The following is a 26,314-nucleotide window of genomic DNA, read 5'->3' as shown; positions in this document are numbered from 1 at the left end:
TGTAAATTTCTGGAGGGCATGATTTTTATTATTAATCCACAGTAGTCTAGCAGTGTTTACACTGCAGCAATTTTCTTGTTCAATAAAGACCCAGTGCTGGGCTGGGTTATATCCTCCAATCCACTACTGCTTTGAGCTGGCTGGCTTGATAGTACCATAGAATATTTGGAATGGGTAATCCATGATGTTTAATGGGTCTGTACAAAGTATCTGCTCTCACTCTCTTGGTCTTTTTTTATTCATTATACATTCTAACAACATCTCCTGGATTCCTTCCAGGATTTTATCTGGGATAATCACAGGAAGATTTTGAAACAAGAAAGATAAGATTGGCAGAATATTTGTTTTGACTGTGGCTCTTCTTCCCAACCAAATATTGCTTACTTCCCCCAGCACGCCACATCTTTTTTTCATTTGCTGAAGTAGTGGTTTGACATTTAAATCATAGGCTGTTTGAGATTTGAATTCCCAGGTGTCTGTATAGAATTTGTCACTCATTTATACCAAAATGTTTTCTAGAGGAGTGACCTTTCAGATTTGGGATAATTTACTGCAAATCCAGATGCTTTCCCAAAGTCCTGGATTTCTTTACAAATTAATTTTAGGGAACTATCTGGTTTAGAAAAAAATAATATGTCATCTGCATATAATGCTATTTTCTGATGTGTTCCTGAAAGTTTTATTCCTGTGATGGATCCATACTTCCGCTATGCAAAAAGCTCTATGACCAGTGCAAAAAGTAAAGGAGACAATGGACATCACAGCCTGTGTAATTCAGAAAGGGGAGGTTTAACCATGCTAGGTTGTACAACTGCTTTTGGGCTGGTGTGAAGAGCGGTTATCCATACAAGGACCAGGGGGCCAAAGTCCATATGGGACAGGACTAGAAACCGAAAGCTATGCTCTATTCTATCAAAGGTTTTCTCTGCGTCTGTTGATAATAAGAAAAATTGATCTTTTATGTGAATGATTCCAATTACTCTGGATATTGTCTGACATTTGTCTATCCTTAATGAATCCAGTTTGGTCTGAATGTTTATAAGCTGGGAGTGCAGACTGTAATCAGCTAGCTAGTATTTTTGCTAAAATCTTGTCAACAGAAATATGGATATATAGGAACTGCATAATGTAAGGTTTTTTCTATCTTTAGGGAGAACAATAATAGTAGCTTCTTTCATAGGTTAGGGAAGTTCATCCCCTACTAGATAGCGTTGAAGGAACCTCTCAAGGAACTCATTAATACCTCTTTAAATACCTTGTAAAATTCAGTTGAAAAGCCATTAGATGCTAGAATTTTACCACTTTTCATACCTTCTATTGCCTCTAGGATTTCTTCTTCTGTTATTTCTTTATCTAAAGTTTCTTTATCAGTTTTGCTTATCTTTGGCCAGTCTGCTCCTTCCAAATATTCTTGAATAATTTCAGAGCTTGCAGTATCTGAGTTAGACAGAAATTTTTGTAATAAGCAGCAAAAATAGCATGTACTTCATTATGGCGTGTATCTTTTGCTGATTGTTTGTAATTGGTGGAATAGTACGTAGCTCTTGAATCCCTTTTGGCTTTCAAGCCAATGACCTATCACTTTCAGTTCCTTTTTACTAAAACTTCTGCTTTGGTACACACAGGCTTTTTCGGTGGCGTCTATTATCAACCTATTCAACTTCTTCTCTAATATTAGTTGATTGTCAATTATTTTTTCTGAACCTATATTGTTATGTATTGTTGTCTCCTGTTCTAGTTCTATTTGTTCTTGAGCTCTTTCTTTTTTCAATTGAGAGGCTCTGCTCATCAACTGACCCCCAAATACTGCTTTTCCTGCCTTTTAGAGGAGTTCTCTTTGTGTATTGTCTGTATCATTGAACTGTAAGTATTGAACAATGTCCTTCTTAATTGCTGCAACCCATCTGGTTTTGTCTGGGAGAAGCAAGCGGTTATTCTGCGAGTGCTTATTCATGTCCATTCCGTGTGAGGTGTGTGTGTTCACCATATGCACTGGTGCTGGAAGTTTTCCCCTCAGTGGTATCTGTAGGGGACTGGCTCTGGCTCCTCTGGAGTGGTGCGCATATGCGCCAGGATAAGGGGCACCCCCCCCCCTCAGTTCCTTCAAACTGCCAGTGACGGTGCTGGAACATCTCTATGCTTCGGCAAGTGCTCTTACCCAATGGTTCTTCCTGTCGTTAATCAAAGCTGCTTGAAGGGTCTGGGAGAGACCCACACTAGCAGTAAGTGTCACATCTGCAAGAGCTTGAAGCCAAGAACTAACAAGGAGCTGGTTAGAAGTCTAAGCATGCTCCTCATGGAGTTGGCCCTCACACCAGTCTCCGAGCCACCAAGATGGGACTCTGCTCTGAGCACAGCGGCATCGGTTCGAAATGTGATTCAGGTACCGGACTCCCGACACCGATCGCAGTCCCCTGTACCTGCTAAAAAGCAAAGGAAGCACACTGGGAGAGAGCATTCCCCGACATCCCCTACTGAAAAGGGGAAGTCTGGAGAGCAGCATAGGCCTGTGCGAGACCGTACATCTCCGGAGCCCAGCCAGGCTTGTCTTCCAGGCTATCGACAGAGGCTCAGCAATTAATCCAGGACCTCACTTTCCATGGCTTAGCCCTGTTTGCAGAACAAACAGACATGAGTTGACATAGTCCTAAGGACGCTAGGGCTACTCTATGTTCCCTGGATCTCTATACACCAGCCCCCGCTAGAAAGAGGTTCAGACAGCAGCAACCTCAAAGACCAAGCGGTCAGGCCTGACTGGAGCCCTACCACAGGAAGGGCAAGGGCTATAAGCGCAGTCAAGGCCAACAACCAGCTCCTTCCCACTCGAGCTCCTCCTGCTACCCGCCTCATAACAAGCGGGTGTTCTGAGAGTGTGCCTGAGGGCGACCTCCTCATCTGCAGCCAGTATCCTGCACTCCTCATTTTCAAACTGCCTTTTTCCTTTCCTCCCCACTTGGGACGCTATAACATTGAACCGGTGGGTCCTCAGAACTGTGGTAGTGAGGTATACGCTATTTCTACCTGCCCCCGCTTCCCTGTCTCTCTTCAGGGACCCTTCTCATGAGCAACTTCTTACCCCAGAGATGGAAGCCCTCCTGCAAGTAGAAACCGTAGAGGAAGTCCCCTTACACCTAAGAGGAAAAGGGTTGTACTCTTAGTATTTTCTCATTCTGAAGGCCAGGAGGGGGTCTGAGCCCCATATTGGACATGTGAGACCTCAACAAATATCTCAAGAAGTTGCAGTTCCATGGTCTCCCTGGCCTCTATTATCCCCTCCCTGGATCCTGGATACTGCTATGTCGTCCTCAGCTTGAAGTACACATATTTCCATATTGCCATTTTCCAAGGGCACAGAAGGTTCCTGCGGTTTGTAGTGGGGCAAACCCACTACAAGTTTGCGGTCCTTCTATTTGGCCTAGCTACAGCACCAAGGGTATTCATTAAATGCATGGCAGTGGTCGCAGCATACCTCAGGCACCAGGGCATTCAAATCTACGTATACCTTGACGATTGGCTCATCAAGGTTCGTTCCTGGATACAAGTCCATCGCAGTGTCCAGTTGGGGCAAGCCACATGGTGAGCACTGGGTCTCTTGATAAACTAACAGAAATGCACATTGGTCCCAATGCAAAGAATAGAGTTGATTGGGGCAGTTCTGGAGTCTGTCTGAGCCAGAGCCTTTCTCCCAGAACCCAGATTCAAGGCAATATCTGGTCTCATCGCCCAACTCACCAGCCACCCTATCACCACAGCCGGGGTATGCCTCAGACTGTTAGGGCACATGGCAGCATGCACTTACATAGTTCTACACACACAACTATGTCTCAGACCTCTCCAGATGTGGCTGCCATCAGTCTACCCCCCAGCTGGGCACCACCTGGACAGAATCCTCACAATTCTGCTGCAAGTACTTCCTGCTCTGGAATGGTGGTCCAACCCAGTTAACATTTCCGAAGGAATAACCTTTGAAACCCTGAAACCCACAGTGGTGTTAATGTCAGATGCATCTGACCTGGGCTGGGGAGTCTGCCTCGCATCACTAAATACCCAGGAGTTGTGGTCCCGAGAAGAGTTGACACTGCACATCAGGGTGGATAAAAACCAGTGATTTAAATAAATAAATAAATAAAAGATTTTTTTATTTAAATCAGATTTTTTTTGATAAAATGCTTTTAAAATTCTATCTAAAGATAGTTTTAATTAAGATACATTATAGCTCAAAGATATAGAATCATGGAATAGGGATTATAAATTCTAATTCAATAGTATGAGCCAATATATTCATGTAATGTTTTAAGAAAAGTTTTGTGAATGAGTTCCAATAGTTCATGGATTAGGGACCCAATCTTATGGGGTTACACAGGCTTCTGTATAGATTATTTAGGTTAATCTTTCCATCTACCCAATGAGACTCAGTGCTCAGTCTAGAAGATACCATCAGAGATACTTAGTTTTGCAGTTCTCAAGCTGTAGATTTGTGTCTCCAGAGATAACATGCTTGTGAACAGCAGAATGTTTTAAATAAATAAATAAATAATGTATAGAGGTGAGAAATAACAGACCTCAACCCTATTGTCCCTCTGCAAATTTGTGTACATAGAGTCAATCCCTTACCTCTCTCTAAAAGTACAACGTTTCAAAAAGTTCAATGAATAGAAGATTGGTGGGGGCGGAATAGATCGGGACAAAGAGAAGTCTGGAGATAAATGTGAGAAGGGAGGGACTGGCAGTAGAAACAAAAGTGAAACTGTCTGAGCAGCATATTCCAGAAGTCTTCAAGTCTTTCTGAATGTAGCCTTCATTGATTTGAGATCTACCATACCATTCTCTCACCAGAAGGGAAAAACCTATAAAGGTAGCAGGCCGTAAAAGAGACCCAAAATGCAAACAGTGCAACAAGGAAATGCAGGGCTTGGTTGCCAGAATGAAACAACATCATGAGAAGTGTCCTTCTCAGGAGGAAGCAGTGTTGAAGATGATGAAAGGAATATGTCTGAAGATGTAGGATATTCAGGTCAGTAAACTTTTTTTATTACATACTTCTTTCTTAAGGACTGCCTGTCTTCCTTCTGGACTAGTCTTGAATTCTCATGTTTGAGCAAAAAATATAGTTGTTACTCTATGGTACTATAATTTTAGATGCAATTGTGATAAAAAATAAATAGCTGAAATAGGCAGATCATCCTTTTACAATTTCACCTTTAAAGTAGTACTGAGCGTCAGTGAATGCTAAATGAGTAATACTAAATGAGCAATATGGTAATAATAATTAAATAAGTGCATTGACTTATTTTGTTTAGGAGAATCCATCCTCAACATACAGGATTCTGAAGACTATCCACCTACAAGATCACCATCATTTTCTATAGTTTCAGAGTTATCTGGCAATGATAGTGTTTCAGTCACATCATGTATGTCACATAGCCACAGTATATCACCCATAGCAAAAAGGGAAAAAAATCTCCATCATTCAGAAACAACCATAGATAAGCTTGTGATAAGAACCAGCAGAATACAAAAGAGGTAATTGACGGGTTTCTTTATGCAACAAACTCTCCTTTCCATATGATTGAGAACCCACACTTCATTAACATGGTTCAGTCATTAAGACCAGGATACAGTCCACCCAACAGAGCAGGTGTCGCAGGCAAATTTCTGGATAAAGTGTATGAAAGAGAAATTGAGCAGTGTGGGAAAGGTCTAGACGGTAAAATTATTAACCTGAATCTTGATGGGTGTTGCAATGTTCACAATGATCCTGTTGTGTATGCTTGTGTGACAACAGAAGAAGGGAATGTCTTCCTTGCAGAAGCAACTGATACATCAGGAAATGCACACAGAGCAGAATAGTTACAAGAAATAGCAGTAAAAGCTGTAACAAACTGTGAAAAAAATGTCAAATTTCTAGTACACAGCTTGGTCACAGACAATGCTGCAAATGTATCCAAGATGAGAAGAAATTTAGAAGAGAGTGAAGAGATTCCTAAGCTAATAACATATAGTTGTAGTTCTCATCTGATGCACCTCCTAGCCAAAGACTTCACTGTTCCAGAAATAAAGGCTAATGTTGTTGAAATTGCAAAATACTTCCATAACAACCACTTTGCAGCAGCTGCTCTCAAAAAAGTGGGAGGAACCAAACTAACTCTCCCACAAGACGTGTGATGGAACTCAGTAGTGGACTGTTTTGAGCACTATATCAAGAACTGGCCTAATCTGATGACAGTTTGCGAACAAAATTGTGAAAAGATAGATGGCACTGTCACAGCCAAAGTTCTCAACATTGGGCTTAAGAGAAATGTTGAACACATGCAGAGTGCCCTGGAGCCTTTTTCTGTAGCCTTAAACTAAATGCAGGGAAATAGCTGTTTTATTGTGGATGCTTTTGAAATTTGGAAGGAGCTGAGTGAGATCTTAAAAAGAGAAATATGTTACATTACGAGCATTAAAAGTTACATTACAAGCATTAAAAAAATGAACGGGGCCAGCACTATCTCCAGCTTATTTTCTTGCAAATATTCTCAATGCTTGGTACCAGAGTCAAACCTTAACTGCTGAAGAAGAGGAGTTGGCTATGACATGGACATCCAGTAGTCATCCCTCCATAATGTCAACTATAATAAACTTCAAAGCTAAGGGTCAACCATTCAAGAAATATATGTTTGCTGATGATGTTTTAAAGAAAGTCACACCAGTGAACTGGTGGAAGTCACTTAAGCACTTGGATTCAGAGACTGTTGAAGTGGTAATCTCACTTTTAACAGCAGTAGCTTCTTCTGCCAGTGTAGAAAGAATTTTTTCTTCCTTTGGACTAATTCATTCTGAATTGAGAAATCGTTTGGGACCTGAAAAAGCAGTAAAGCTTGTTTTTCTCCTCCAGATTATGGGCAAACAGGAAAATGAAGGTGAATACGACTGAGTTAGCTGCAGAAACCAATCTTTTTAAGTTTCTCATGTTGACCTGACACAGTTGATTTTATTTATTTAATTAATTAATTAATTAATTAAATTTCATTTAACTGTTTTAGTTAAAAACAATTTTAACAAAAACAAATCTGATTTTAAAAAACTTGAATGTTTTACTAAATTAAAAAAATCATATGCTTGTTTTGTTAAAATATTTTATGTTTGCTGTTGAAGAAAAAAATCCAGAATAGATAACGTTGTTGTTTCAGTTAAAACAGTTTAAATGTCTGTCTGGTGATGTTCTTCTCCTAATACAGCATGGGCAAGAAAATCCTCCAAATGTTAATGATTAACCTGTTGAATTGGAGATAGCTCACCTCCCAATGCCTTCATAAATATGTGCTTCAATTACATTTGGTAAATGAAATAACCAAACAATCATTCATTTTCGATATAGCTGTAAAACTAATCTGAAAAATTTTCAAAATAAATCACTTTAAAAATGTATAGCGTGTACCTTCTACATCTATCTCTGAGTTGTGAAGAATATCTATTAAAGTTACAACAACCAACAAGAATGCACTTTTATGTAGAAATCCACGATTAAATTGAGTCTAACTGACTAGTGATTTTAAATTGATTTGATTTAAATCAAATCCATCCTGCTCCACATCAACCTCAGGGAGCTCAGGGCCGTCCATTTGGCTTGCGAAGTGTTCCTCCTGCAACTATCCCAACAGGTGGGACAGACAATATGGCCTCCATATTCTATGTCAACAGGTAAGGAGGAGCATGATCCTTGGCCCTTTGTCAAGAAGCCATATACTTCGAGGGTCTACATCTCCCTGGTGTCAGAAACACGCTGGCGGATTGCCTCAGTAGGTTCTCCCCGCAAGTGGGGCCTCCACTCAGAGGTCACCAGAATGGTCTTCCAGAGATGGGGAACTCCCCAGGTGGACCTGTTTGCCACCAGACGGAACAAGAAGTGCCACTGGTTCTGCGCCCTCCAAGAGTACAACAACGGATCATTCTCCGATGCTTTTCTACTGTCTTGGCCAGGCGACCTGATATACACATTCCCACCGACCCTCCTAAAAATCAAAAGGGACAAAGCCAGTGTCATCATGATCACCCCCACATGGGCTTGTCAGCATTGGTTCATCATGCTCATGGACTTGGCAGCAGCACCCCTATGGATACCTTCCAGCTGCTCAGATTTACTCTCTCAGGATCATGGGAACCTCACCTCTCTTCACCTCATAGTGTGGATTCTGCATGGCTGAACCCAAAGGAGGAGGAGGCCTGCTCCGGTCAAGTCAAGCGCGTTCTGTTGGAGAGTATAAAACCTTCCACTATAGTGACTTACCTAGCAAAGTGGAAGCACTTCTCCTGCTGGGCATTAGACTGGATGATCTCCCGTACTCAGTCCCCTCCTCAGTCCATTCTGGGCTACCTGCTTCACTTGAAACATCAAGGCCTAGCCTTCTCCTCGATCTGGGTGCACCAGCAGCCGTCACTGCCTTCCATCCCCATGTCCAGGGCAGAACAGTATTTGTGCATGAAATGATGATCAGGTTTCTTAAAGGTCTTGAAAGGCTTTCTCCACTGGTCTGGGATCTGCTGCCCCAATGGGACCTTAACCTAGTCCTTGCTAGGCTCACTTGCCCTCTCTTTTAACCTCTGGCTTCCTGTTCTCTTTCACATCTGTTGTGGAAGGTTGCTTTTCTTGTGGCTATCTCTTCAGCAAGGCGAGTCTCTGAGATTAAAGTCCTCACGTCAGAGCCCCTGTACAGTGTTCTACAAGGACAAGGTTCAGTTGTGTCTTCACCCCATCTTTCTGCCAAAGGTAGTGTCGTCTTTCCATGTTAACCAGCACATTTTCTTCATGGTGTTCTGCCCAAAGCCTCACATGTCCAACAAGGAGAGGCATTTGCACACCGTGGATGTCAGACAGGCTCTCAGAGGCTTTCATCTTGAATTACTACCAGCATCCGTACTTGCTACAAGTTGACGCAGGTTGTACTTCCACCGATAGTGACGGCCCATTCAACTACAGCTCAGGCGTTGTCAGCAGCCCTCCTGGCACGAGTCTCTTTCCAGGATATCTGCAGGGCTGCAATGTGGTCGTTGGTGCACACCTTCATGACCCACTACACCATCACTGAGCAGGCCAGAGATGATGCAGGTTTTGGCAGAGCTGTGTTGCCATCAACACATCCATGAACTCCTACTGGCTTCCAGAGATAGTGCTTGGGAGTCACCTAACATAGAATGGACATGAGCAAGGGCTTGAAGAAGAAAAATGGTTACTTACCTTCCATAACTGTTGTTCTTTAAGGTTGTTGCTCAGGTTCATTTCATGACCAGCCCACCTTTCTCTCTGTTGGAGTTCTGGCAAGAAGGAATTGGGGGGAGGGGGCGGTGACGCCATGATACCAGCACATGTGCGGGCCACTCCAGAGGGCACCAGAGCCAGCCCTCTACAGATACCACTGAGGGAAAAACTTCCGGCAAGCACACACACCTAACATGGAATGGATATGAGCAACGCATCTCGAAGAATAGCAGTTACGGGAGGTTAGTAACCATTTTTTCATTTTCCAGTAAAGTAATCTTTGGGACCCAGCCCAGCTATTGAATATTACTTCAACTCGTGTGTGATCTGACATTGCAATAGTGCCAGTTTCTGCAGATCCTGTCTGCTTCATTAAGGATTTAGAGATCAGCTTTAAATCTATTCTGGTATATAACTGATGAGGGTGTGAATACAACATTTAATCTCTTTCCTCAGGGTGTAGTTCTCTCCAGCAATCTGAGAGGTTGACTTGCTGGCACAGAGAAGTCAATGCTGCACCTGCTTCCCTATCCCCCAGGTCTTTTTTATCTGTCCCAGTAAGGAGTCAGTGTGCAACTGAAGTCTTCTCTAAGTATAATTTCCCCTTCCCCGCAGTGTTGCAGTGCTGTAAAGAAGTCATTAAAAAAGTGTTTGGCTGGGAGCATGCACTGAGCCAACTGTTGTTAATAACCCAGCAATTGTGCCCTTCAGCAATATAAATCGTCTCTCCTTAGCCTTAAATTTATGTTTATTGTCAAAAGGTACCTGATTAGCAAATATTATGCCCACTCTTTTTTTTTTCGTTTTAGCTGAAGCAAAATATGTCCGTTGAAACCCATTACCTTTTGTGCCTCTAATTTGCCCCTCCTGAAAATTAGTTTCTTGAAGTAAAAATCATTTGAGAGTGGTTGTTTTTAAGGTCTACCAGAGCTTTTTTCCTTTTAATGGCATTTAACCCTTTGACATTCAAAGATGTTACTTTAAAAGGAAGAGACATTGAAAGTAACTATTTAGTTTATTGAAAAAAAATCTGAAATGATTGAGATTCTTTAGCTGTTTGATGGCATGAACCCTTGTGTTGCCAGTGGCTCTCTTGTTTCTAATTATGTTTCATTTGCTATTATGTGCCTGAATATGGCTTGGTTTCTGTTCGTAAACTTTTATATGTAATTCTTGTATTAATCTCCCCTTGTCTCCACATTTCCTTCCTCTCTTCTGCATTCCCCTTACTCTAAATCCACAAATGAACTACCAGCATAACATGTAAAACCATCTCCAAAGGACTGTGCTCTGCTGAACCCGAAACCTCTGCACTCTCCCTATAAACACTTGGACTGCTTCTCTTGCAATCCAAACGAGGTAAATTCTCCACCAATGGGACCTTGAGCCTCTCCATTAGGGATGGATTCCCATCTGATCATTTGAGTTGTGGGGAGAGGAGGGTTTACACAAAACTCTTAAAGGCTCTTCCCTTTCCCCTCTTTATTTTCTCCAGTCTCATCCAAGCCTAAAATCCCCTCACTCCCCTCTTATTGTCCTATATTTCCTCTGTTTTAAAGTACAGAACACAACTATTACTGATCATCCCAATTAAATTCAACTTCATACTATTTTCTTTATAACATTAACATAGTTATTGCTCAGATTAAGGCTCTCATTTTAACAACATCCCTTGTTCCCTTTCCATTTAGCAGGACAGAGCTTTTAGAAGGAAAAAAATCCCTTCTTTGGCAATGTCTTAGATGGTATTAAAGTTGGTAACTACTGTTGATTGGGGGTGGGGGGGGGGGTGGAGGGCAGAGAAGTTATTTGAGATGTTCTGGAGCTGTTGCTGAAGTCCAATCCCGCAAAGGTAGAAAATGTAGCTTCTGTCCCTGATGTTGACTCTCACTTGCAACCTCACTGCTGAAAAAACAGAGGCATGATATGTGGTTTAATCAGCTACTCAGACCTGGCAAACTTGTACCAACATCAGCTGTTTTGGGCATTTTATTTAGCTGCCTCTTTTGGGGCACAGGTTTACAGCAGTTTTGCAAAATGATTACATGTCTAAAAGTTGATATACTGCCTTGTGAAGTTGGAGCTGCCAATCTGGTTCCTTTCACCTGCTCTAAATTCATATTAAAAGGGGCTAGGGCTGAACTATATAGGCATTGAAGAGTCTATCTTTCTAATAAGCTGTTACATTTGAAAATGGCTGTGATTTTAATATATCTTCCCTTTCTACCTTGTGGTGTTTCGCTTGCACTTTACAAAGGTACAGAGAAATTGCTCAAACAAACCAGTATTTTCTAAACTTTTTCTAAATAATTTCAGCGGATTATCAGCTGCAATAGATGCATTTATGAGCGTACTTTTGAACGGTAACGAAAAAGGTGACTCTGGATTGTCAAACAGATCAGCATGGAGGCTGACGTACCAGCAAATGTGTAACACTTAAAAAACCGATTGTGGTAAATGCTAGTTGGTACAGACATGATGAAACCCAGGAACTGCATTATCCACTGCAGATGTAATCCTGGCATTTCTGAACTACAGAGCAGAGAATGTGTGACTCATGCAGTTTTCATTTGAATGAGCATTATAACAAACAAAACAAGACTTTAGGAGTAGGTCTAAGCAGTCATTTTAAAATTTGAATTTTGAAATTCAATTTAAATTCCCTTTAATTAAGGGTTAGCATGTGACATGTTCTCTAGGGACTCAGCTGCTAAATCTTATCACTGGAAGTAACCTCTCCCACCATGGAATTTTATACCCTGGTTACAGCCAAAATAGACTTAGAATGAGTAGGAAAATGGAATTTTAAGTGCAGTTTGTATCAAACATTTACATGTATGTTACAAATAGTTCAATTCACTCCCAATTCAGTGCGGCCGGTACAATTCACTTTCTTGTCATTGAATATTGATCTCAGTAGCTATTAAAACAGTGTGTGCCGTATTATCTATGTGGAAATTATCAATCATTAACTAGGCCCAAATGCCATCTTACCTTCCTGTGGGAACTGCCAGTTTTTACTATGCTTTTCTGTCTTTCATGTACCAGTTTAGGCCTGAATGGATTCATTCAAATGGCTTGCTATTTGAAGGATCATTCATCCATATATATTTTGAATATTCCACTGCCAATTTTTGTCTCCTTTTTGTGTATTCAGAGGTAGGAGAGAGAGTGTGTGTGTGTTACCTTTTTGTGTAGTCAGGGGTGTGTGTCCCCCTACTTCCCTGTGGAGTTAAGGCATAAAGTGAAAACCTGGTCCCATTGAAGTTAATGAGAGCTTTTCTGTTAACTTCAGCAGGGCCAAGATTTCACCTACAAAATGCTGATCATGTACTAGTCATCAAGTCCTATTTTCGCAATAATGCTGTCACAAATATGGAACATTATACAGCTCTTAGTAGGTGACAGAACACCCATCGGTTTCAGTGGAAAGTGTGCAATGATTGAGGCCAGTCAGGATTAACATTTTGACTGCAAAGTCCAGTAGGAGGAGGGCAGAGACATTTTTGAAACACGTGCCATCTTATAATTGGTAAGTGTGTCAGGAAAAGTAATGCATAGGTTTATGGATTTAAAGTGCTCTCTGTTTTAAAAAAAAATTACAGGTGGCTTATTTATTTGTTTTAGGATTCATGAAGGAATAACAGTGATAGCAAGTGCATATTTTATACACACGCATGCATGTATACACCGTTAATAGTGGGAATAACCTCTGCAGTGAAGGTTACGTAATTGGTTCCTGCCAATTTTCATTATAATTTAATGAAACTTTCACTGCTGAAACTGAAATTTTCAGTGCTTGGCCTTTGCCCAAAGATGACTTTTCTCAGAAAGTTTTGAGCAAAAATGGGTCATCTGTTTTTGAGTGGGCTGTATGTGGAAGAAAATGCACTTTCTCCATAATCTTATAAATAGCTTTTCAGCCCCAAATTACTGTAGATAAAAGCTGAAATTTGGCAGGAAAACAGCATTCACTGAAAAGTACTACCTTTAAGTGCTCTGATGAAAACTGGTTTTGATTTCAGTTATGACTAGTGAAAATCACTCTCCATGTGTGCATGCTACATTTTGAGTGGGGTTTTCCTATGTTTGTAAAGTTAACAGCTGTGGAAGTCTGTGGTGCACATGGTCTGAGTCAAGGAGTCACTAAGCCCTGGTCTACACTGGGGGTGGGGTGGAGGGGCGAATCGATCTAAGTTACGCAACTTCAGCTACATGAATAACGTGGCTAAAGTCGACGTACTTAGATTGATTTATCGTGGTGTCTTCACCGCGGTGAGTTGACTGCTAGCACTCCCCCGTTGACTCTACTTGCACCTCTCGTGGCGCTGGAGTACAGGAGTTGACATGAGAGGGCTTGGGAGTTGATTTATTGCGTCTAGATTAGACGCGATAAATCGCAATAACTAGACTAGACGCGATAAATCGATCCCCGCTGGATTGATCGCTGCCCACTGATCCGGCGGGTAGCGTAGACATACCCTTAGCCTCTGTGTGAAATCCTGACCCTATTGATGTCAGTGGCAAAACTTCAAAAGGGCCAGATTTCACTGTCTCAGCCTTTGGAAAAAAGGGCTCCTGCACAGGACTTGAATAATTTACCTATTAGCTTATGGTTTAAAACCTGATAGTCAGGGTGCTAGCAAGCCCTCCACAATTTTTACGGCATAAAACAGTTCTGTATTACTTTTGTGTTAATGCATTTAGTTATAACAGTCAATTAACTTTCTATTTAATACGTATTTAAAATTTAACTTACATCTCTTCTGCTTTTCTTCACCTTTTCTTCCCTTTCCTGACTCCACTCCACTTTTTCTTCTTTACTTCCCTATAACTGATCTTGGTACATCTCCACTTGCCTTGTTTTCAGTGTGTGTTTTCTCTTTTCCTACCCCTCTTTCTTCTTTTTGTGTCGTTCCCCATTTATTTTTCATTGCGCCAAAGTCTACAGTAACTCTTTTTTTTTAATTTTTCCAATTGAAACTTACATTCTGCAGCAATTGATGATAGTGACCCAGTGGGGAGGGAATGGTTTCAGCTCTGCTTCTGCTCAGGTCCAGAAGAGAAGCTGATGAAAAAACGAGAAGAGGAGATTGAGCCCCAGGGACTGAGGGAAGCTAGGGGATTTGGAGTGGGAGCCATTGAGGCAGAAGACTGGTTAGCGCAGAAGACTTTGTGCCCTGCTTAAGGTTTTCCACAATGTAGAGAAATGTATGTTCTGGATTTAACATTTTCCAGGCTCTCGCCAGCTCTTGTGGAAAACTTTACATGCACAGCAACTTTAATTTTGCATGTGCAACCTTTACTTTACTTTCTCGTTTTCTGACCTTTAGGTGCATAACCGTGCAGCCTCAATGTTCTCAAACGAAAGTTTTTAAAATGGAATTATTATTATTATGGTGGATGTGTTTCTAGGTTGCTAGATTTTTGACACTCAGTGAATGAGGTATTTCCACGGGGGCTACTTGGATATCTTTGGGAAGTGATCCTGTTTATTGTCTTATTGACTTGTCACAGAGAAGGAGAAAGCAATCGGGTTTCCCAAATAGGTAGTGAGTTAACAGAAGGAGGTTGCCCAGTAGTAGAGGAAAAACTCATTAGAATTCCATCAAAGGAGTCATTGCAGATACTATAAAATTCTCAGCCAGTGAATTACCTTCATTTTGGTGATAAATTCAAAGGAACCCCCTTTTATAAAAGGAAAGGAAAGAAGAAAAAAGCCCATTAAAGGAATAGGCCTGGTAAAGAAATATTTTGTGTTCTCCAAAGGTAATAAAACACTCGGACATACTTTTAAATAGTTACATTCCTGTTTTGTTTTGTTTTGTTTTGTTTTTTAAAGCAAATTATATAAGTAAAATTTCCATTGTGCTAAAAAGGCATAATGCAATGTAAAACTGAAGGACTGATAACACTGCTGGAGCCTAGCAGAGAGCAGGCAGCTGCTTTGCAAAATTCCCTCGGCATCTGTGTGAACTTACCTTGCTCCTGAGTTCTAACATCCCTGCTCTTCCAGTCCTGGGTCCTTCCTGGGATAGTGTGATTTATGGTTATGGATAAATATACACTAAAAGGAGCTAATCTTAGAAATACCAATGTTCTGTTTACCTACAAACTCAGCCAGGCTAGTGCACTAAACCCCTTTGCCTGTAAGACACATTGAGAAATAGGTCCATTGAATGATTACGTTTTCAGTGCTACAAATGAAAACATTTAATAATACAAGCATATGAATATCTGTGATGGAAACAAGCTTCTTAATATGCAAAAGCTCAGTGCCCTGAATCCAGGTAGTTTTTCATCATTCACAGTGGGGGGAGCACATGGGAATGGGTGAATAAATTCTTGATTCCATGTAATCAGTACCTATCCTCATGAGAGGGAGGATGTGTGGGCAGATTTAGTGTAGCTTCAAACGAGCGAAAAAGGGCTGTTTTAAATATGAAACTGAGAGCTCTCACAAAAGTAATGCTGAATTTAAGGAAAGCCATGTTTAGTATAGAGCAAAATGTTTCTGTGCCACTTGTTTGGGTGTGTGATGGAAGAAAGGATTTAAAATGTAGGCATTGAAAGATTATTTTTACCTGGACATTTGGAGTTCTGTTCTCTCTTCAGTGCATGAATTGCTCTCATTAGCATGTTGATTGACGTTATCTTGCATTGAGATGATAGCACACCCTTTAGTGTTAAGTGTATCAATGGTTTTTTTGTTTGTTTTTAAAAGTCTTTGATAGAAAATAGAGAGCTAAAATGGAGTTTTATCACAATTTCTCTGTGAAACATACAAATGCTTTAAAAATGGATAGATCTATTTGTTAATTTTTTCATTTTACAGTTGAGAACATAGCTTAACCTTCAGTGAGAAACCAGTTGCACCAGCAATCAGACTCTGATTTCTCTGTTATGGAGACAAATCCATCCATCAGGTGCAGAGCTAGGAGTGCTTAGAAAGCACTTTCCCATATGCGCCTGATTATTAGAGCACAGCTGCTCCTCTGGGTAATTAATGTGAGAATGCTGCATTTTTCAGAAGTGTAGCATGTCTTTATTTCCAGGGCCATGGGACCTCCGTTGCTTCTCTTCTCTTCAGTCCTGCAACACTGTGGCATTTCACTTAAAGTGGGTGTTTAGAGGCAAAGTTCTTTTTCTTGTGGGAACCTGATGAGAACAATCAGAAAGGCTTGTATCAGCATGGGGAGAAACTTGTTGCTGGTGCCAGAAATCTGATTATTCACTGTGCCCTCTAGCCACCAAATGTGACTCTTCTGTGTTGGCTCGAATAAAAGTTCTGAGCTAAGAACCTAGGGTAACATTTTCAAAAGGGCCTAATATTAGGGAGGGAGAGGAATTATTTAAGCTTAGTACCAATTTGAACACAAGAACAAATAGATATAAACTGGACACTAGGAAGTTGAGACTTGAAATTAGACGAAGGTTTCTAGCCATTAGAAGAGTGAAGTTCTGGAACAGCTTTCCAAGGGGAGTAATGGGGGCAAAAGACATATCTGGCTTTAAGACTAAGCTTTAAGTTTATGGAAGGGATGGTATGATGGGATAGCTTAATTTTGGCAATTAATTTGGCAATTGATCTTTGATTATCAGCAGGTAAGTATGCCCAGTGGTCTGTGATGGGATGCTAGATGGGTTGGGATCTGAGTTACTACAGAGAATTCTTTCCTTGGTGCTGGCTGGTGAGTCTTGCCCACGTGCTCAGGGTTTAGCTGATCGCCGTATATGGGGTCGGGAAGGAATTTTCCTCTAGGGAAGACTGGCAGAGGCCCTGGAGGTTTTTCACCTTCCTCTGCAGAGTGGGGCACGGGTCACTTGCTGGGGGATTCTCTGCAGCTTGAGGTCTTCAAACCACAATTTGAGGACTTCAATAACTCAGACATAGGTTAGGAGTTTTTGTTATAGAAGTGGATGAGTGAGATTGTGTGGCCTGCATTGTGCAGGAGATCAGACTAGATGATCATAATGGTCCCTTCTGACCTTAAAGTCTATGAGTCTGAGTCTCAATGTCTTAGAAGCCTAAGGGTATGGCTACACTTGTAGCTGTACAGTGCTACCGCAGGAGTGCTCCCGCGGCAACGCTTTGATGTGCGAGAGTGGTAGTGGCGCCAGCGCTGGGAGAGAGCTCTCCCAGCGCTGCAGGTACTCTACCTCCCCGTGGGGATTAGCTTACAGTGCTGGGAGCCACGCTCCCATCACTGGGGCACTGTTTACACTGGCTCTTTACAGCGCTGTAACTTGCTGCGCTCAAGGGTGTGTTTTTTTCACACCCCTGAGCGAGAAAGTTGCAGTGGTGTAAAGCGCCAGTGTAGCCAAGGCCCAAGTCACATTGAAAGCCAGTGGGGCTTGAGCTCCAAAGTAACTTACTTGCTTTTGAAAATGTTACTCCCAAGCTAGTGTTTTTGTCAGTAAGACCCTGTGAAATAGTCACAATGAAATTTTAAAAAGCTTTACATTTGTGGTTTCCATATTTCTTTTTAATTGCGGAAAACCAAGATAATTTTGCAAAACAAACAAAACCAATAAATGTCACAGGGATTTTGAGTTTTTCAGTGAAAATGGGACTGTTTTTAAGTGAAAAATCACTTTTAGTCAAAAAAAATCATATATTTGAGTGAAATAGAAAGCTTTCAAAGTGTCAACATATGAAATTTTATTTTGAGATCTATTTTCATATCAAAACAGTTTCACAAGCTTCACTTCAGAAACCTCAATTTCACAAAAGCAAAATTTTGAGGCCTCAAAATGGCCTATAACATTTCAAGTGATATTTTGTATTTTTAAAATAATTGCTGTTTCTTACAGCTGCACCTATCAGTGATTCTGTCTGCTGTACTCCAGAATGTTGAAATTGTTTTTGGACTGTGTGCATTTAAAATGGAAGTCAGTTATTAGATATTGTCTGAGGTCCTGTGTAGGCCAACAGTTAGCGTGCAGCAAACTGGGAGTAAGTCTACCCTGTGTTAGTCTGCCATGCACTAACTGTCCATCTAGATCCTTCTGCTGCACACTAAAAGTTTCCTAGTGAGCTTTGATCTACCCCACTTGAAACAGGAGTAGATGAAAAAGGGTCATAGTTCCACTAACTTTCTGTGCGACATTGAACACGTGGTCTAATTTCTCTGCATCTCTGTTTCCCCATCTGTAAAATGGAGCCAGTTGTGTTTACTCACATTTGTTAAAGCCAGAGGCGGCTCTAGACCTTTCGCCGCCCCAAGCACAGCGGCATGCCGCAGGGGGCGCTCTGCCTGTCACTGGTCCCGAAGCTCCAGTGGACCTCCTGCAGGTGTGCCTGCGGAGGGTTTGCTGGTCCCGCGGCTCCACCAAAGCCATGGGACTAGCGGACCCTCCACAGGCACGCCTACGGGAAGTCCACGGGAGCCACGGGACCAGCAGACCCTCCGCAGGCATGCCGCCGAAAGTTGCCTGCCTGCCGCCCTCCTGGCGACCAGCAGAGCGCCCTGCCCTGCAGCATGCCGCCCCAAGCACGCGCTTGGTTTGCTGGGGCCTGGAGCCGCCCCTGGTTAAAGCACTTTGAAATCTACTGATTCAGGGTGGTGTTTTCCAAAGCACTTAGTGTTGGCCTTACTCTGTTCCCGTTGAAATAAGTGACGGGTTTGCCATTGACTCAATAAGAGCAGAGTTAGGTTAAAACTTGAGGTGATATTTTCAAAAGCACGAAGCAATTTCATTAGAGTTATTTTGTGTCTGTGGTTAAGACCGAAAGATGTCCATTATCAATTTCAAGTTTCCTTGACTAATGTGGATCTAATTTTCTGTGTTTTACAGATTTTCTGTCCTAGAGTCATAGAAATCATACATGGAAAATACATTCCTTTGTGACTGGAAGGTTCTTGCCCACATACTTTTGACTAACACTCCTGCATTTTCTAATATTTCTGTTGAAAAAGTGTCTTGTGTGGTGTATTTTTCTTTTCTTTCTTTCTTTTTTTTTTTTTTTTTGCTGTGTTTAAGATCCTTTTAGAAGAAATAGGGTTATTTTTGTATGTGGTATCTTTACCTGCTCAACCACCTTTCAAGTGATTTCTTTACAAATTTTTATTTAACAAGTAGTTAGCAATTATATTATAATTTAATATTAAACTTATTCTTTAAAGTAGAAGTAACATGCATTGGAGGTGAAGACAACATGCTAGATTCGCTCAGGCCTTACACTGGCTTAAACTCTGGTGGTAGAAAATTTGTCCGAAGATCAGGGCCAAGATTCTTTTTCAAATGAGTAATTCTTTTGGGTGCCTTATCTTTTCGGCTCCCACTTTGAGACACATGCACTAGCGTCACTAAATTTGGCACAAGTTCTACATTGTATGCGTGTGAAATATTTTGACTGATATCTGACATAAATTTATAGTACCTTCATATTACAAATGTTCTGGTTAATGGGCACCTTTCCCTCTTAGGCTACATTCTTGTTGGCCTCCACCCTGGTTTTTCTGCGCTCTGAACAGTTATATATTATTTATTTGCCGGCCTCTCGAGTAATTATGTGATTGTGTTTGTTTGTCACAAAAAAATCAATGAAATGAAAATGTGATGTGTGGCTTCATATGGCAGGCATCATGGTTATGGATTTAATTAAGACCACTCCTTATTTTAGAAAATACACTGAGACTAGAATACTGCAGTGTAGCAGAATCCTTGTGTTGTTTACATTGCCACAGTCCCCATTTGGTTTGACTCACTGGGCTCTGCTTGATACAGGACCCAAGGGAGAGAGAATGGTGATCAAAGGTGATATGCTCCCTTTATGCCTTTCCTATTTCTGGGACTGGTTTGGGGGGCCTTATGTATGCTAGAACAAGTTAACTGCTCCAGTTTCCCCTCTGGCCACAAGAACTGTCCAAAGTGCCACCAGGCCAGAGAAGTGGTGGCTTGGCTGGCATAGGGCCAGGAATCCTTGAGAGTTAACTAAGCCAGCTTTGTGGCTCGTTTATGCTGCCGGACTGGTCGCGGCAGGGGCCAGCATCTGGTGAAATATTGTCAGCTACAAAATGCTTATAAATCATGAATCACATTGAAAAATATTGCTTTGTCTTTTGGTCTGCCTTCTGAGTTTTAAGCCCCTTAATTCCCAGCCAGGATGGGGACCCCACTTACCCCTTTCATAGTGTCGTAGAGTTTCAGGCCAGAAGGGACCACCAGATCTGATCTCCTGTATATCACAGTCAGCCACCACCAAGGACCTGCACACTAAATCCGATAACCAAAATTAGACTGAACTATTACAGCCCACAGGAGACAAGACTGCTCTGTACCACAGGGAGAGAATAGGAGGGACTGAGGTGCACCAGTGCCCAAGACCCCTGCAGTGAGAGGCAATTGATTAAATGAGATTAACATCAGCAAGTGACCCACATGCCATGCAGAAGAAAAAGGCGCACACAGAAAACCAAACCCAAGGTCACTGTCAATCTGACCTGGGGAAAATTGGTTCCCAACCTCACATATGGTGATCAGTTAGACCATGAGCATGTGAGCAAGAACCAGCCAGCCAGCACCTGAGAGAGAAAATGCTTGGTGCCACCTCAAAGCACTGGCCCACCCCATCCAATGTCCCATTTCCAGTCAAGTCCATCTCGGATGCTTCAGAGGAAGCAGACCGAAAAACCCCAGAATACATTGGGGGTGGGGGAGGGCAGGAATCTATTCTTTACCCCTGAAGGCCATTGGCTGAAGCTCTGGAGCGTGAGCTTTAGGAACATGACATGAACCGGAAGTGACCCTAGGGCTACTGAGCCTTGGCTCACATCATCACAAGCAACTTTTCTAAACCCTGGGTTGGGGAAATGGTCATTCTTTTTCTCTTCATACTCTTCCCCTACCATTCTCATGCCTCTCTCTCCCCTGATGCTCTTTCTTACCCTTCTGCCCTCTTCCCGTGCACTTCAATCTCGTCTTTCATCCATCTGCCCCATAGATTCAAATGTCCCTCACATTTTTCCTCCCTTTCTTTTCATTCTTCTGCCCCCTCATATTTTCCCTCTTTGCTCCCCATAATATTTAATTTCTTGTTAGATTCCCTCCCTCTGTGCCTTCTTGCTGTTCTCCACTGTGGTTCTCTTCCCCACATTTCCCTGTTCATCCTCTTTCTCTTCTGCCTTTCACATTGCCATATCCCTCCTGCTGTCCCGTCATTGTCCAGATAACCACATTCTACACATTTACAGTACTTCCCTGTCCCCTCGCTGTCAGAACAGCAGCAGACCATGAGCAGCCCTTTTAAAAAATAAATAAATAAAAAATAAATAAATAAAATTGAGACACAATATTGACATGCTCGCTGCCAGTCAGGGTCAGCTCCAGGCACCAGCACGCCAAGCGAAGGCAGCCTGCTTGCCGTGCTTGAGGCGGCAAAATGTCTAGAGCCGCCTCTGCTGCCAGTGTGCTAACCTCTGAGTGCAGGCTCTTGTTCTTTGAAGAATGATAGAATTTGTTTGTCTAACAGAACACAGAAGATAGATCTGTGCTTAAGTGCTATAAGTAATAAAAACAGAAACCTTCTCATTTTTGCATTAGAAAGGTCAGATTTTGGTTTCAGCTACTTCAGACTTTCACCAATGAAACTCCATTGCAATAATTAGAATTAATAAAATTTTACAGTGGTGTATCTGAGATTAAATTCTTTCCCATGGAATATATCTATAAAAATGTAAATTCTACCGTTTCCCTGAGGTCATGAACCACGGTTCAGGTGTATGATGCTGGTGTAAATCCTCTGCATGATTACCTTCCACTGACTCTGGAGCCAAGAAGGCCATGTATGTGTCTGCAGGGGAAGAAGAGATGCCTTTTGTTGCCACAACAGTATTTATCAAATCACATGACTTTGTAATCACCATGGTACTTAATAATCAACTTTCTTTTCTTTTTTTCTTTCCAGCCTCAGTAGAAAAAATGTCAATAGAATAAGTGGCCTACATTCCAGACCTGGCCATGAACCATTTGGAGGGACCATCTGAGGGGAAGGTGAATGACGAGCCAGCAAACGGAGAGGTGAACGAGTCAGTGGAGGCTGACCTGGAGCACTCTGAGGTGGAGGAGGAGCAGCAGCAGTATGCCGCCCATTACCCGAGACATGCCAATGGCAGCCAAGAAGGACAGTCTGGGCAGGAGGAGGAGGGGATGCTTGCTCGGTCAGCCAGTACAGAGAGTGGCTTCCACAATCACACTGATACTGCTGAAGGGGATGTCATAGCCACAGCAGAGGATGGCTATTACACAGACAGAGTTCAGGAAAATGAGGATGAGAGCGCCTACGCAGTGCAGTATAGGCCTGAGTCTGAAGAGTACACAGAAAATGCCGAGGCCGAGCATGCTGAGGCCATTCAGACCCGAACTCTACCTAACCACTTACACTTTCACTCCATTGAACATGAGGAAGCCATGAATGCCGCCTACTCGGGGTATGTCTACACTCACGGGCTCTTCCACCGAGGGGAGGATGAACAGTATGCTGAGCCCTACGCCGACTATGGACTGCACGAGCATGTGTACGAGGAGATAGGAGATACACCTGACCTGGATGCCAGGGAGGGACTACGACTCTATGAGCAGGAGAGAGAGGAAGCTGACAACTATCGCAAGGAAGCTCTGGGTGCCCGCCTTCACCACTATGATGAACGGTCCGATGGAGAGTCTGACAGCCCTGAGAAGGAGGCAGAATTTGCTCCCTATCCAAGGATGGATAGTTATGAACAAGAGGAAGATATTGATCAAATTGTGGCTGAGGTCAAACAGAGCATGAGTTCTCAGAGCCTGGACAAGGCCGCTGAAGATATGCCAGAGGCAGAGCAGAACTTGGAATGTGACCATACTCTTGGTAGTGGGACTCTCGAGAGCAATGGTCAGCTCCCAGCTGGCTCCAGACCCACGGTCAACTCAGGAGAGTCAGTGCAGAGATACAGCAAGGAGAAAAGGGATGCAATATCTCTGGCTATTAAAGATATTAAAGAGGCTATTGAGGAAGTGAAGACAAGGACCATTCGTTCTCCTTACACCCCAGATGAACCAAAAGAACCCATCTGGGTGATGAGACAGGACATCAGCCCAACCAGGGATTGTGATGATCAGAGGCCACTGGATGGAGATGTAAGTATATGAAGCTATTGGCTTACTTGCTACAAGTAAAGGAATAGGTAACATACACATGTCTGTCTCTCTTTCTCGTGTACATGCGCACACGCATGGACTCTCTCACACTCATGGTAAAGTATACTGTGCTTGTATGGCTCATTCTGTTCCTGCTAAATATTTAAAGCTTTACCTATTTTAATTCTGTGTTCTAAAGGATGCATAAGTAGTGGACCTACGTATTATTGATGGGCCATGTTAACCCTTCGTGAAACACCACAGATGTCAGTAGAGTTACACCAGAGATGAATTTGCCACAAAAGGTTTGCTTGCTCTCTTACAGAAACAAGTAATATTACATTTTTCCAACATTCGTTGACTAACTGATTGGTTAGAATGGCTACCATTCAGTTTATCTCGGGCTATCAGGTTCTGCAGGCTTCCATCAGTTATAGGCTTGCCAGCTACAAGAAAGTGCAAATTTACAACACTATTAGTTTAATTGTAAAATTGAATCACCCTCATGTATAAACTAGATATTAAAGGCCATCAGGAATCCAGGAACTTTTAACTTGTATGCGAATTGTGAGCTGAATCATGTCACATCACACAATGCCATTCTTGTGTAACAAAGAAGATTAATTGCAATAATTAATTTGTATTATCCCAATATAGAGTCAAATACTGGTAATCTTATTCCTGCTTGTGGTCTCATTGCCTGCAGTGGAACTACTTGCTTAAGGAAAGGTAGAAACAGGATTTGGCAACTAATGCCTAAAATAAATATAATTCCATGTTAACATCCTGGTCTTACAAGTGTTTTCTAGCTTTCTATGTATGGATTCTACATACAGTCACTGGAAACTCTTAAAATTATATCTATGTATCTGTTTCTTGAAAGGAACAGGGCATTGGGAGCTGTGGCTGCTCAGCACCTCTTAAAATCAAGCCTGTAATACTTTATAGAGTGTGTCATTGTACATCAATGGGCACATGACACTAGAAATGTTTTATCCGGATACATAAAGCTAAGATGACTCATTTTAGCATGTGTTGTAAAACACTAGTTTATTTTTTATGATGTGAGTTTTTAATTCCTCCAAAAAATCATGATTATTTCTCTCCCATCATCCAAATATATGCCACATTAGTCCACACATCATCTCATTACAGCTTTTGGGCAACAGATTCTTCGTGTTTTCTTTCTGCCATGACAGCAGTCACACAAAATACTCTTTGTTTTCCTAGTGGCTTCAGGTTCACTATCCTAAAATACTGATGTTGGCCTCAAGCACATTAGGTTGAAGGGATCCTGAAAGGAGCTGAGTTCTTCCTAATAGGTGCTGAGTTTGCTATGCTCCCTTAGACTGTGTTTCTCACGAGGATCCTCAGCACTTTGCAGAACTGGACCATGTATGTTGCACTTCTGGATCCTAATATGGTGTGCTTGTATAGTGATGAAAGCAGGTATTTCCCTTGGTCTTTATTTGTAACTGATATTACAATGCATTAGACTGTGAGCTTTTTTGGGCAGGGACTATCTTTTGCTTTGTGTTTGTACAGCACCTAGCACAATGTGGTCCTGTTCCTAATTGGTGTCTTTTGGTGCTGCTGTAATACAAATAATAAATGATACTGATAGTAGCCAAAGCTCATATGACAACTGGATGTTGATACGCTTGCAGGCAGCCTAAATTCTGAGAAGTAGAAAGCGTGACTCAAACTAGCAATGTAGAAGGTCTGTGGCAGACTGATAGACCTACATCCCACTTGAAGAGAAGAGAATGTGGGTTGGATTTTTTTTCAGTAACAATGGTTGCTGCTTCTTGCATTGTTTGTGATGCTTCACTCAGATATCACTTGGCACACACAGAAGTCTGAGTAAATCCATCTTCTTTAACAGAGGGTGCATTGAACTGCTTAGTAGCTTGCTGAACAAAATGGGATTGCCTTCACTAAGTGATCACAAGGGATCAATTCTTAAAATAAAAATCCTGTAGAACCCTATTTATAGAACGTAGGATTTTTTTCCAGACAAAAAAGATTTTGGAAAAATTAGGGGCTTTTCGAGATAACTGATGCATTTCAAAGATGTAACTCAATTTCATTTGTAACTGTGGTTTTCAGCTAAGAGGGGATTTGATTAATGGAGGTTTTATTTTACTTAGACTGATTTTCAGAAGTACTGAAAATCTCACTACTCTTTCCAAGGTCAGCACTCCAGCAAATCAGTTCCTTATTATGTTATGTTCTTTTCAGGTGTGTCCCCACAAATGATCTGTTTTCCTTCTCAGCTCCTTTAGAAGTCAGCTTTCATTTCCAAAATTACTCTTTTTTGGAAAATGTTTGCAATCATTTTGTGCTGTTAACCAAATAGTGACCAAACTTTAGGATTAGAATAGTAGACTTGTGTCACTTAGCAAGCAGTTTTCTGAGAGGTGATAAAGCCATAGAGACAGCAGAATGATCTGCAGGTGACGGTGTTAAATGTAGCAGATTTTGCTCTTGTCTTTTTTTTTTTTTTGGACAAGAGAAAGTAAATGTCACCCTGCAGTGTTGAGCATTTGGATGATAGTGTTGAGATTGGATGCTTTGTAGAGGATAAAGTAGAAGGGTTCAGCAGTAGGGATAAGACATTGGCTCACATTGGGGTACTTAGAGGGGGGTTCAACTAGCCAGCAGTTGGGAAGAGGGATGGAGATCATCTGGGGTAATGGAAAGGATAAGCAGCTAGTAGGGGGATAGAGGAGACGCTTGAGGGAAGGACCACTTATGGATGTGTGTGCCTGTCTTCAGGATACTCAGGGTTAAATCTGGTAGCAAATTCCATTCATTCATACGTATTTTTCCCAAAACAAATGCTTAACGTTATGTTTGAAAAACAGAATAAAAATGCCAGCAGTCCAGCTCTTATGAGCAACTCTACAATAACTAGCTGTTATGGTCATGTGATGTAGAGAGGAGGAAAAAGAT

The 26,314-nt window shown here is 41.8% G+C and overlaps 1 protein-coding gene across 3 annotated transcripts in view; it reads left to right on the top strand.

Annotated features, from left to right (window-relative positions):
• The window catches only part of APBA1 (amyloid beta precursor protein binding family A member 1), a 157,151-nt gene that overhangs the window by 74,460 nt on the left and 56,377 nt on the right, over positions 1-26,314 (top strand). For all 3 annotated transcript variants that reach the window (XM_050944158.1, XM_050944156.1, XM_050944157.1), the window contains exon 2: positions 22,152-23,359. In XM_050944158.1, coding sequence (XP_050800115.1) covers positions 22,205-23,359 — 1,155 coding nt within the window. In that variant the 5' untranslated portion in view covers positions 22,152-22,204. The remainder of the gene's footprint in view (positions 1-22,151; positions 23,360-26,314) is intronic.

Source organism: Gopherus flavomarginatus, chromosome 3 (genome assembly GCF_025201925.1).
Source record: "Gopherus flavomarginatus isolate rGopFla2 chromosome 3, rGopFla2.mat.asm, whole genome shotgun sequence".
Lineage (NCBI taxonomy): Eukaryota > Metazoa > Chordata > Testudines > Testudinidae > Gopherus > Gopherus flavomarginatus.
Note: the sequence above shows the minus strand (reverse complement) of the source record. Positions and strands in the feature narration are given on the sequence as shown.